At 42.1% G+C, this 13,173-nt stretch overlaps 1 protein-coding gene across 1 annotated transcript in view; it reads right to left on the reverse strand.

The window, feature by feature from the left end:
* The window catches only part of MUC2 (mucin 2, oligomeric mucus/gel-forming), a 58,678-nt gene that overhangs the window by 6,763 nt on the left and 38,742 nt on the right, over window positions 1–13,173 (reverse strand). Inside the window, exons 30-41 of the mRNA XM_039536606.1 lie at window positions 10,129–12,081; window positions 9,387–9,499; window positions 7,601–7,769; window positions 6,235–6,482; window positions 3,707–3,890; window positions 3,344–3,545; window positions 2,512–2,690; window positions 1,716–1,785; window positions 1,320–1,420; window positions 1,151–1,182; window positions 463–643; window positions 163–267 (exon numbers count right to left, since the gene is read on the reverse strand). Of these exons, the coding sequence (XP_039392540.1) occupies window positions 163–267; window positions 463–643; window positions 1,151–1,182; window positions 1,320–1,420; window positions 1,716–1,785; window positions 2,512–2,690; window positions 3,344–3,545; window positions 3,707–3,890; window positions 6,235–6,482; window positions 7,601–7,769; window positions 9,387–9,499; window positions 10,129–12,081 (3,537 nt within the window). The remainder of the gene's footprint in view (window positions 1–162; window positions 268–462; window positions 644–1,150; window positions 1,183–1,319; window positions 1,421–1,715; window positions 1,786–2,511; window positions 2,691–3,343; window positions 3,546–3,706; window positions 3,891–6,234; window positions 6,483–7,600; window positions 7,770–9,386; window positions 9,500–10,128; window positions 12,082–13,173) is intronic.

Here is a 13,173-nt window from a genome sequence, read left to right on the forward strand (position 1 = left end):
TCTCAGCTACTACTTGGGCTCGCCCACGGTGGCAACCTAGAATCTAAGCCTGGTTTTGTCACCTCCTCCAAAAGAGAAGCATACAGTGTTGGCTACCAACCTTAATGCTCAAGCATGTAAAGTGCAATAATGATTGTTCTCATATATTTAAAAGCGACTTACCGCACTTATACGTAGGACAGCACTTGCCAGTGGCAATATCGGAAACAAGTTCGTAACCAATTTTACATTTAGGAGGTGTGGTTGTGCAAAAGCTTGCGTTGCATCCTGCAAAGGGAAAAAGCCAAGAGAAATGTAAAATAACAGCTACAGAGAAAAATATGCCACTTGGCCAGGCTCAGTCCAAGCATTTAGCTGGCCGGGGCTTCACAGACTAATCTCAATTAAATTAACACAAATGAATAATGCAACTGTTATTGCAAAAGAAAGTTTGAGGGGCAATGAAGCAAAAGAGGAACTTACTGCAGGAAGTTATGCTGCAGCAGATGTTGTCAGGACTGACTTCAGTGACCTCGTAAAAGCCTTCATCACTGCAGCTTGGTTTATCCTCTTGCTCTGGACATTTGAGGGGCTCACAGCTAATGCCATTTCCACCCTCCAGGCAAATGCATCTCTTACAGTCAAACTCAAAAATTTCCCCAAACTGCCATTAAAGAAAGAGAAGAAAGCAACTAAATGAATAGTTAGTTAATAGAAAAAACATAAATATGTTGTTTTCAATGGGCTGTGCTGGGTGTTTCAGTGTAAGCATGTGGACATGTATGTGTGAGGATGGAGCAGAGTGGAATTATAAAATTAACTATTTTGTAGTCTGGAAACTGATTATCAGAGCTGTCTAAAGACAATATCTCCCACTAATGTATAACTCAAGCTGAGATAAATATAAATCAAGGATTTTCAAAATTCCACTCACCTACCAAATAAGTGCATGGATGAAAACCTGGGAGTCTATACAAAACAAGACTGATATGGAGGAGACACAAAATACTTGCAATTAGGGTGAACAGATGTCCCAATTTTATAGGGACAGTCCTGATATTTGGGCCTTTTTCTTATATAGGCTCCTATTACCCCCCACCTTCTATCCCTATTTTTCACACTTGCTGTCTGGTCACCCTACTTGCAATGGAAAAGCAAATGTGTAACATACCTTTCTTGGTTTATCATCTGGTCCAACACACCCTGCAAATAGAGCAAAATAAATCTCCATTACCACTGATATGATGACAGGTAGCCAGATTCAGAACTATATTGTGTACATGACCTGGCAACAACAAAAAGGAAATGCACATCCATTTAAATATGGTAACACAACCTACCGCAGGTTTTTACACAGACATCCACACCATCACCATAAAGCATTGTTCCAGCAGGACAGAAGCAGCCTTCCACATGACTGGTTTGGTTTTGTGCAACTTGGCTGCACAAGACAAAAAAGATCACCATTATCATCAATGATACACAGTGGAAGGTTGGCCAAATATATTTTATCCAGAAATGTATGGGCAAAAGAAACTGCATATGTGAAATTTACAGATTTTAAATCATCCTGATGCTAATTTTAGCTTATTTTACTATACAGTGTTTGATTCAGCTGTATGAGAGGATACCAGGGCAGATCAAGATTGTTAAACTGGATATTCCTCACTTCTCTGTGGATTATCTATCACTGGGTAGTTGCATAGGACCTGACTGGCAGGAAAGTAACTATTTACCTTGACTTGCAGGTCACCTCTTCAATAGGACCACATGCTTTGTATACTTTGTGTGATGGGCACTTAAGCGCTTGAATGGAAGAAATACAGAGAAAGAAATATTTCAGCAAGACCATCATAAGCAGGCCCAGCAAGTGTACACCTTTTGTAATCTTCAAACGAACGTTGGAAACAAATAGATTTAAAAATATGTCAGACTCATTCAATAACATTGAAGGTTTGACTGAGAACCATAAAAACCAAGAAACTCAGACTTAAGAGGGAAAAATCCATCCATGACCCCTCCTGCAAGTAGACAGGTATTGCAGGGTCTCTGGGTGGTAGGTGATTTTACACTAAGTAACATATGCAAAGCAACATCTCATCCTGTTGTGCCAGGGTAAGGACAGGATTTGACCTTCTGAATACAAATACGTTTGTTTGCTAGGGTTTCTTAGAGTCACATTTTTGAAGATGGGAATGCCCCCATACTGCACCAGCAAAAAAAAGTTTGTCTCCCATTAAATATATAGATTTACCCATTGTGCCTGCAAAATCCACATACTGGGCACATAGGCATTTGCTCAAACAGATGTAGAGCATTTCACACACAATGAGCACACATGCATTTTTACAGGCTCATCTATTTCCCCCACCTTTGAAATCTGGCCTGTAAAATTATTTCAATAAAGCTTTTGGGGTTTATTACAGTCATTAGCGACTTGGAGAGCCAAGTAACCCATTAACAGAAGGGGAATTGAAATAGACCCTACAACTAATCATTCAAGTTAAATGGCAGAAAAATGTCTCTACTTACGGCAGATATCACGAGTATGGCCTCTCCAATCAACACAGACCCCCTGATCAGCGCAGAGAGCAGCGTAGTTTTGCAAAGTTGCACACTCCAATTTAGAGTTGGGAAGAGCGCAGCTGTCAAAAACGCAGGCTGCATAGTAGTGGTCAGGTTTGACAAAGGGATGGCATGCTTTGAACGGGCTAGAAGCAGAAACATGTATCATCAGTTACTGAATGATCTGTGTTCACTTTAATATCCTGTATGCCATATTTTAGCATGATGCTATACAGGAAGATTTGAACAGGACTCATCAATGATAGATAAACATTTTGCTGGAGTGCAGCCTTCCAACACACTTAGACCTTAACCTTTAGACTATCAACCCACTACTCTCTCTCCAAAATACTGCTTCCCACCTAGTAGCTGGAGGAATATAATTGAGCGTAGCCATGAATTAGAGTTGTGGATAAGACTTGGTTGGACATTTCCTCTTTTTGAAGCCACTTCCTGAAACTCAAGCACGAGATCCCTTTGGGATCTTCAGGGGACCTACATCTACTGCTGAGAGAGCATGGAAGAGGAGCAAAGTGGAAAAGTCTGGAGAAGGCCAAGGGAGCCCAGAAGAGTATGAGAGGGCTAAAGAATCATTAAAGAGGGCTGAAAGGCAGTGAGCAAGTTGCAAAGATTAAAACAGATTAGGAGGGAAGCTAGAGAGAATGGAAAAGAAGGAATGGAAGAGAGAAAAGGAGCAGAAGCAGCTGCAAGAGACGATGAAGCAACACCAAAAATTTGCATTTCAGATTGCCACTGAATTCCAAAATTAGAGGTCTGTACACACGTCTAGTATATTTACCCTTCTTTAATGAGCTTGCAGAGATCGGATGGTTTGCAGGATGGTGGAGTGACAGGAGGTACCTTTGTAGGAATTGGGGATGGATAGCAGTGTGGCTTTTCCGGGTCATTAATCACCCAATGATCTGCCATTGTTTCACAGTTATCTATGATCTTTCCATTGGGTAACATGCAGTCATCTGCTGTGTTGTTGGTACAAGTGCCTACAATTGACAAGAGGAAGAATTCACACACAAATCTTCACTATCAAATAATCATTGTATTTCCATCCATCACAGAGAACCAGCAGCACATCTCTCTTACTGCGAGAGCTTACATTTAACTTTTAGTATTTCATTCTAAAAGTAGAAAAATAGATCCTCACCGCACTGTCCTTGGGTGTTGTTGCCAAACTTCTGGTAGGGCAATCTAATTGAGAAAGCCAATCCATTATAGGTTACATTTACCCCAAGTCTAGAAATTTCCACTACATGATTTATGCCTGACTTAAAGACTCTCACGCCGTATTTTTCATAAGGTGTAGCCACTTCCTGACTGTTTACCGTCACCTATTGTTTAAAGGAAAACGGAGAAAAGACATACATATTGTATGATGTTCATAAAAATGATCTATCAATCATTAACTTACATTGGAGATACAATGTAAATGAAAGTAATGTGTTTATGTCTCAAAGCTTCCTTGCTTTCTATTTCTAATGAGCTGTATGTTTTTGCGTATGTGACTGAAATGTTGAACTCTTTCTCTAAGATGCAATGAAGGGGTGCATCAGCCTGGGGATACATTTGCAGAATTTTGGAGAAATGAGGATAGAATTTAGAATGCAGCTCCTGTTAAATGTAATAGGAGATGCATGCTAAATTTTCACTGCACCTGAGCTGAAATTTTCTTTCTCTCCCCAAAATGCTGCAAAGAAAGGGAAGCCTTTGATCTACATTTGTACGAAAATGGAATTGAATGAAATGTGGGGAGAAAAAAAATCGTATTTACTAGTTCAGAACAGGTGGTGGGCCTAGTGCAGGGGTTCTCAAACTATGGGGTGGGCCTCCCAAGGGAGATACAGGAATATGTCAAGGGAGGTCTGTGGTTTGTTTTTTAAAAGCTTTGGCTGTCAAACCTGGGTTGCTGGGGCTTGTGCAGAAGGGCCATGCACACCTGGGAGGTGGGGATAAAGGGGACAGCCAAAGCCTGACTGCCCAGGCTCAGGCTCCCCGCCTACCAATCCCTCATTGGGAAGGAGCCCATGCTCAGTCTCTCCCCCCCATCCCTTACATGGAAGCAGTGTGGCTCAGGCTCTCAGCCCTGGGGCAGCAGGGCTGTGCCTGTCAGCCCCCTGGGTGACAGCAGCAGCTCAGAAGTAAGGCTGGCAATGGGGCACTAAGTCTGCAGTGAAAAGTGATAACAAATATCACCTTTCACATTGCCTCCCTTACTTCTGCACTGCTACACCCTTTACTTCTATGGGTACGTCCATACTATCCGCCCAGATCGATGGGTAGCAATCGACTTCTCGGAGTTTGATATATCACGTCTCATCTAGATGCAATATATCGAACTCCGAACGTGCTCCCGTCGACTCCGGAACTCCACCACCACGAACAGCAGTGGCGGAGTCGACGGGGGAGCTGCGGACGTCGATCGTGCGCCGTGAGGACGGGTAAGTAGTTCGAACTAAGGTAGTTCGACTTCAGCTACGCTATTCGCGTAGCTGAAGTTGCGTACCTTAGTTCGACCCCCTCCCCCCCCCCATTGTAGACCAGGCCTAAGTCTGCTGTGAAAAGTGATATTGACAAAAATCACTTTTCACATTGCCACCATGATATCTGTGCTGGTGCAGTGTTGCCTTCCAAGCTGGGTGCCTGGCCAGCAGCTGCTGCTGTCCTCTGTACTTTCAGAGCAGGGTGGCAGTACATGTACTTGTGGGGCGGGTGCATAAATGACTACAGACACAAAGAAGCTGGGCCGGATCAAATAAGTGTGAGAACCACTGGCCTCGTGCATCCCCTTTAAGTTCATCTAGGACTGATAAATTTTGCTCAGTCTCAGAAGGCAATGGGGAATTTAACCTATGTTGTAGTCTTGCAACACTTTACCTGTAGTTGCGCCTCTACAATTCCCCACCTTAATAGTCCAAAAGTCAGCAGAGAGCTGCTGATGGAAAATAAGGAGGTGAAGAATCCTAAAAGTAAGTACTTCCAACACATTTTGAAGAAAACAGATTATATTACATGCCACAGCCTAATCCTTGGAACATGAGGGCTAAACGATGACATAAAACTGATGACAGCCCTTCACTTGAAAAATAAAAAATGGAAGCATCTTAACCCATCTTGAGGAATGACTACTATCACTATGGCCTGTTGAGGGTGTCTTTTAGAAACATTTTGGTCTACCACTTTGATTCCCATCTCTAATTCAAATGTGCCCTCTTGTTCAAACCCCAAAATGATCAAATGCCCTCCCTCAATCCTGCTTTACAAAGACAATGGGATGATCCTTGCTCATTGGAAACCCTTTAATATAGTATAACATTTATTCCTTTGGGCTGTTATCTACATTAAAATCCTTAAAAGTCATAATACAGTATTCCATGTTATGTTGTCAGCTAAAATGAATTCTTCCTATAATCCATGTTATGAAGGATCAGAGGATTGTAAAGATCTGAGTTTAGAAATGGGATGAGGGGGATGATCTCTTTCTATATGCAGATGAAGTAGTGTCCCTATAAAACTCCTTCAAAGCAACCCACAGAACAATTATCCCATTTTCCTAACATTGCTGCCACCAAAGTTATCAGGTTTAAGTGCCCCTAGCATATAAAGATGTGAATCTGATTAAGTGAGGGCAAGTGTAGCTGAGCATGTACATTTGGTTTATTAGTCACTTTGCAATACCTGTACTTTGAGAGGAATCATTGTGATAGTCTTTATGTGCACTTCCTGGGTCTCGTGTTTCACGATGAGTGTGCGTGGACAGGACACTCTGTCTTGTGCAATGCAGTGATAGTTGTCAATGTAGACCCCAAAGTTGTCAATCTTTTTGTTAATCTCTTCCACCAGGACATACGTACAATTCCCTTGGTAGCTATAGTACTGTCCATCAAACGTCTCATAATGTGGGTCTCCCCAGCCAGTGCAATAGCCTACCAAGAGATTCAGAGTTAGTTTAGCTGTGTATGGTAACATATAGAAGCAGAGCTGGACTATGAATAAAGTCTTTAGTAAGTGGAAGACCAATTTACCCTACTAGCACTGGAGTCAAATAGGAATGAGAGAACCCGAATGAAGTTAACTATAGATAAGGTAAAGAGAATTAATCTAAGACCTCAGTTGGACCCAAACTGAAACTTTTTTCATATTTAAAGAAGCTGAACTTTTTCTTTCTTTCTTTCTTTCTTTCTTTCTTTCTTTCTTTCTTTCTTTCTTTCTTTCTTTCTTTCTTTCTTTCTTTCTTTCTTTCTTCCTTCCTTCCTTCCTTCCTTCCTTCCTTCCTTCCTTCCTTCCTTTCCATTCTCCATTTTCTGGATCTCCAGATTTCAGACAGGATGTCAAACATTCTCTGAAAAAGGCTGTTCTGCTATTTCCTATCAAGTTGAAATCAGTAAGTGCCATTAATCTCACGGGTAGGCCTGTGCCTGTGAGAGCTCCAGCCCACTTCCTGGATCAAAGAGTTCAAGATAATTTCAAGCAGCTGGCTCAAGATCCAAACTTTAGCAACTTGGACTCATCTTTAATGTAATCATATAGGGCCACATTCCACCACTTTTCTCCTGCCATTAGTACCTTACACCGAATTATTTACATGGGACTACTTGCGTAGTGAGCTACCAGTCGACATGAGTAACTAAGTGACAGAATCAGGTCTGTGTAGATTATATCAAAGAAAAAATTCCCAGAGCCAAACAATTTGAAGAACAAAATATGAATACATGTTTTCACTGTTAACCTTAATTTATATCAAGGGTTCACACATTAATTTGTAATTGAATAATTCAAATAATTTAATAGACTAAAAAGATAAAATGAAAGATTAAGGAATATAGCATTTCATGAACCATTGTTAAAAGCAAGTGCTGTGACAGAACTGGGGGGAAACCCAGGACTAAGCTAGCAAGTGGTACTACAGTTAAGACTGAATTGCATTGCTAGGAACACGAGGGGCTAAACTTGCACAGCACTTGTCTCCACTACAAATATTATAGTTCTTAAAATTATTATTGGTCCATCAGAGATAAAAATATCCCTCCAGCTATATACTCACAGTCACACTCCCAGTGCCAACAGCATTCACCCTGCACGAGCACAGGAGCCAGCCCATTGATACAAGTGGGCTTAGGAGGACGTTCACATTCAGTCGTAACCAGCGTCCATGTGTCATTGTTAACGCATATTAACTCAGTGCAGTTACATGGCCAGTAGCTTTCACCTGGCTGGATTTAAGACAGAAGTTAGGGGTAAAGGGGGAACGGTGAGATCTATAATGAAGCAATCAGACTAATAAAGGAAAAAATGGATTTGTGGATATTTTACACAGCTTTATATTGCCAACATTTTTATCCCAAACAAATATTGAAAGTGACAATAAAGCACCACATTCAGTACCATCATCAAGATCTGTAAAATGAGATTGCTGCATTGTTAATTATTAACTGTAAAAGATTTATTATGAGCACAATGCCAGTCACCAAGGTTTTATTCTGATTTCCCTTCCCTGGGTCGCAGTGTAAAACAGCAGCTGCACCCGAGTTATTGATTACTAGTAGTCTTTTTGGAAACAGTATCATCAGTCAGCCAATAGATGGATCCAAATGTATTTTGTATGTCGCATTTCACAAGCAAAAAGTAAAGGTGCAGGTGAATATGCTGTGCCTGTAAAAACTTTATACACTTGAATAAGTCATTAGTGCAGTGATTCCAACCTTGTGCTGCTAGAGGCAAATACACCCTTTCAGAGCTCTTCACGAGGCACTACCTAAATTTGTTTGATTTGAGTTCCTCTTGCTAACCCTGGCTTCAGAGGCATTCTGATCAGAGGAGTGGTCCCCATGCAACCTGATGTATGCAAGGCAGAGCACAGTGGCAAAGAAGAAAATGGACTGGCGTTGCCAAGACCCCTCTTTGGCCCTACAAGAAGTGCCTCAAGTTTCTTTCCAGATGGAATTAGAAACAGAAAAAGATTGGAGTAACATGCCCCTTCCCAGAACAAAGAGCCAAAATGGAGGGGAGATCTGATCATGTAAAACAGAATCACAGTGAGACAAAAAGTAATTCTGCTGCAATGTCCCAAGATGTTCACATCCATGCATCGTGACAATACAGGTTGATGTTACATTGTCAGTATGTCAAAGCATGGTTATTTTTGTCTCCCTGTAACTGCATTTGGTGATGAAGAGGATCTTTGTCTCCATAAGGCCGAGTACCACTGTTTTAGACTCAGACATTTTCAACTGATTAGGAGAGACCAGCCATGTGCTACAGATTTGAGAAGGTATTGGGCCAATCCAGAAAGGGGCTCAGCTATTGACTTCAGTGGAAGGTCCAGGTTTTCAACACATTCTCTGTGCTATTCAGGATATGGCCCATTAAATCTAATCGGATACAGTTCATGACTGATTTGGGTTGGTAGATGAGTTAATACTTTGGCATAATCATTCTGACAAACACTAGAAAGATAAAGAGGAAGGGATGGAAGGTGGAATTTGCTCCTGGTCAGATACCTTGTTGTCACTCTTTCACCAAAGCTCCTTCACAGCTCTGCACTGTGATATAATCCGTTGAAGAAATGCCACTTGAGAGCTTAAATTCAAAGAATGCCATGAGTGTCTAAGATACCATAATGAGAGAAAGGGTCACTGAGTGCCATGACGATAGGCAAGAAATTAATATGAAATAGATGAAAAAATCTCTATATACCCAGCATAACAGAGGATCACTATGTCAATGAATGAATTAAAATATCACAAGATAGCATCCTCTAAATTGCACATATAGTGGTACAATATGGTCTCCTTTCACAGACATATAATAAAAATGTGAAATTTACTTACTGGAATGACAGTCTTATTAGGTGAAATACATGGGAGTTTGAATGGGGTTGTAGGTATCTCTGAGGTAGTTGTCGATGTGATGGTGGTGGTAGGCGTCTGTGGGGTAGTTGTTTCTGTGGTGGTAGTGATAGGGAAATCAGATGTAAATATGTCAGTCATTTGTAAAAACATTACTATGTTAACTACATATGCTGACACTATCATATTGCCTCTTCTGATAATGATCACTTTGACATAAGGTACTCTGAATCCAAACTATGCTAGGTGACATAAATATAGATTGTATATTATATTATATAACATTACTACATCCCAGGATCTTTAAATTCACCTCAGTTTCACATAAATTCACAACTATTATTTTACTCTTAAATCTCAAATAAAAAAAAACCCTTGTTCAAAATCAAAGGGCAATACATGTTTTTAAAATATCAGTTTCATTTAAATTAATAGGAGAAAGGATATCTAAGCTTCAATGTATACTTTTCAGAAAAGGTGGAAGTTTTTTTGTAGTTAGTGCTATATTTCATATGATTTTTGTTAGAAATCCTAGAAGGCTAAACACAGATGACCACATTAAATAAATCTCTGCTGCTAGGACAGTTCTGTCTATAGCTTCCATATCCACCTTGCAATATCTGAATTTTTACTAGTGGTTACCTTCGGTTAATGAGAATCACATCAACACTTAAAAAACATTATTGTTATTATTAAGTATAGACAGTTATTGCTCAATTCTTACTTGTTGGAATATTGGTTGTGGTTCCTGTTGTAGTAGTCGATGGTGGCACAGTGCTAGTTGTAGTGGTTGTTGGTGTGGTGGTTGTCGTTGTGGTGGTTGGAGGCTCAGTGGTTGTAGTTGTGGTGGTTGGAGGCTCAGTGGTTGTAGTTGTTGTGGTTGGAGACTCAGTGGTTGTAGTTGTCGTGGTTGTCGTTGTGGTGGTTGGAGGCTCAGTGGTTGTAGTTGTTGTCGTTGGAGGCTCCGTGGTTGTAGTTGTGGTGGTTGGAGGCTCCGTGGTTGTAGTTGTGGTGGTTGGAGGCTCAGTGGTGCTGGTTGTAATAGTTGTTGTGGTGGTGGTTGGAGGCTCAGTGGTTGTAGTTGTGGTGGTTGGAGGCTCAGTGGTTGTAGTTGTGGTGGTTGGAGGCTCAGTGGTGCTAGTTGTAGTGGTTGTTGTTGTGGTGGTTGGAGGCTCAGTGGTTGTAGTTGTGGTGGTTGGAGGCTCCGTGGTTGTAGTTGTGGTGGTTGGAGGCTCAGTGGTGCTGGTTGTAGTAGTTGTTGTGGTGGTGGTTGGAGGCTCAGTGGTTGTAGTTGTCGTGGTTGGAGGCTCTGTGGTTGTCGTTGTCGTGGTTGGAGGCTCCGTGGTTGTCGTTGTCGTGGTTGGAGGCTCCGTGGTTGTCGTTGTCGTGGTTGTCGTTGTGGTGGTTGGAGGCTCGGTGGTTGTCGTTGTGGTGGTTGGAGGCTCGGTGGTTGTCGTTGTGGTGGTTGGAGGCTCAGTGGTGCTGATTGTAGTGGTTGTCGTTGTGGTGGTTGGAGGCTCAGTGGTTGTAGTTGTCGTGGTTGGAGGCTCAGTGGTTGTCGTTGTGGTGGTTGGAGGCTCAGTGGTTGTCGTTGTTGTGGTTGGAGGCTCAGTGGTTGTAGTTGTGGTGGTTGGAGGCTCCGTGGTTGTAGTTGTGGTGGTTGGAGGCTCAGTGGTGCTGGTTGTAGTAGTTGTTGTGGTGGTGGTTGGAGGCTCAGTGGTTGTAGTTGTCGTAGTTGGAGGCTCTGTGGTTGTAGTTGTCGTGGTTGGAGGCTCCGTGGTTGTCGTTGTCGTGGTTGGAGGCTCCGTGGTTGTAGTTGTCGTGGTTGTCGTTGTGGTGGTTGGAGGCTCGGTGGTTGTCGTTGTGGTGGTTGGAGGCTCAGTGGTTGTCGTTGTGGTGGTTGGAGGCTCAGTAGTTGTAGTTGTGGTGGTTGGAGGCTCAGTAGTTGTAGTTGTGGTGGTTGGAGGCTCCGTGGTGCTGATTGTAGTGGTTGTCGTTGTGGTGGTTGGAGGCTCAGTAGTTGTAGTTGTGGTGGTTGGAGGCTCAGTAGTTGTAGTTGTGGTGGTTGGAGGCTCAGTGGTGCTGATTGTAGTGGTTGTCGTTGTGGTGGTTGGAGGCTCAGTAGTTGTAGTTGTGGTGGTTGGAGGCTCAGTGGTGCTGATTGTAGTGGTTGTCGTTGTGGTGGTTGGAGGCTCAGTGGTTGTAGTTGTCGTGGTTGGAGGCTCAGTGGTTGTCGTTGTGGTGGTTGGAGGCTCCGTGGTGCTGATTGTAGTGGTTGTCGTTGTGGTCGTTGGAGGCTCAGTGGTTGTAGTTGTGGTGGTTGGAGGCTCAGTGGTTGTAGTTGTCGTGGTTGTAGTTGGGGTAGTGGTGATGCACGGTTGCCCGCAGCAGTAAACCTTGATCTCATAATTGAGGCACACAGGGATCAGATTCATGCCCCCTGGTACTTGGTCTTTATTATAACAGATAAGCCCAGTGGAAACATCACATTTCACTTTTTGTCCTAAAACTTCAATAGAGTAGTCAGGGAATTTCTGAGCTCTGCATGAAATATTTAGTGGATGCTCACATATCGCTGAGGCGTTCCATTCTCTGATTTTGGCATAGGTTTCATTATCACCACCGTGTATGCCAGGTTTTGGGTAACTTACATCAATCCAGTCGGACCAACAACAATCTACAACAATAATGGAGCACAGAATTTAGAAACATGGATGACATTGTAGTGATGTAAGCAGTGCTGAGAGCGATGCACTAGATGTACATTGGTCCAAAACAAATAATTACTGCAACCTACAAAGATTTGGCATGAGAGCAGGATTATGATCTCAACTACAACAGTTTAAATCACAAGTGCTCCACTGCAAGTCAATAATAAACTGCAAGTCAATAATAAACTAGTGCAAGATCAGAATCAGGCTGGGAGTGTGCAGAATTGGTGTTTCTTATGCACTGAAAAAAATGCAGCATGAACAGTTTCATATAAGAGTAGATAAGAGGGAGCAAGACCATGTACGACCTCGCTACTCTATCTCACATCTTCCTGTTAGTTGCTTTTCCAGCCACTTGCATCTAAGTTCTGTTATTGCTACAGTGAATTAACTAATATAGCATAAAGAACCCGAATTAAGTTGCCATAAAGCAGTGTTTCATCCCCAAAAGTAGGCCAACAGTGGTTCATCAGGTAAAGGGACACTATGCTGAGGTATCAGAGGGATAGCCGTGCTAGTCTGGATCTGTAAAAGCAGCAAAGAATCCTGTGGCACCTTATAGGCTAACAGACGTTTTGCAGCATGAGCTTTCATGGGTGAAAACCCACTTCTTCGGATGTAGGTATTCACCCACGAAAACTCATGCTGCAAAACGTCTGTTAGTCTATAAGGTGCCACAGGATTCTTTGCTGCTTATGCTGAGGTAGTATGTTAGCAGAATAGAGAGGTATCCATGATAACGAGATATTGCAAGCCCGAGCCTCTGTATGCAATCGCTGTGCCATGCATATATTTAAAATATAATCAGTAAGGCCTGCTGCTGAGAGTCAAGCAAATATTCATTCATGCTTTTATGGAATCAATACTTCTTATACTGGAACTTGTAGTTGTTACTGAGGGAAATGATACTGGATGGGGCAAGAAAATAGATGTAAATATCCAAATAATTTATAAAAACATATTTAAAAGTAGTAAAAACACATGCCACCTGACACACATATTGCCTCCTGTGATAATAAACTATCTGAGAGTAATAATATTGTTATTATTAAGTATAG

Source organism: Mauremys reevesii, linkage group 4 (assembly GCF_016161935.1).
Source record: "Mauremys reevesii isolate NIE-2019 linkage group 4, ASM1616193v1, whole genome shotgun sequence".
NCBI lineage: Eukaryota > Metazoa > Chordata > Testudines > Geoemydidae > Mauremys > Mauremys reevesii.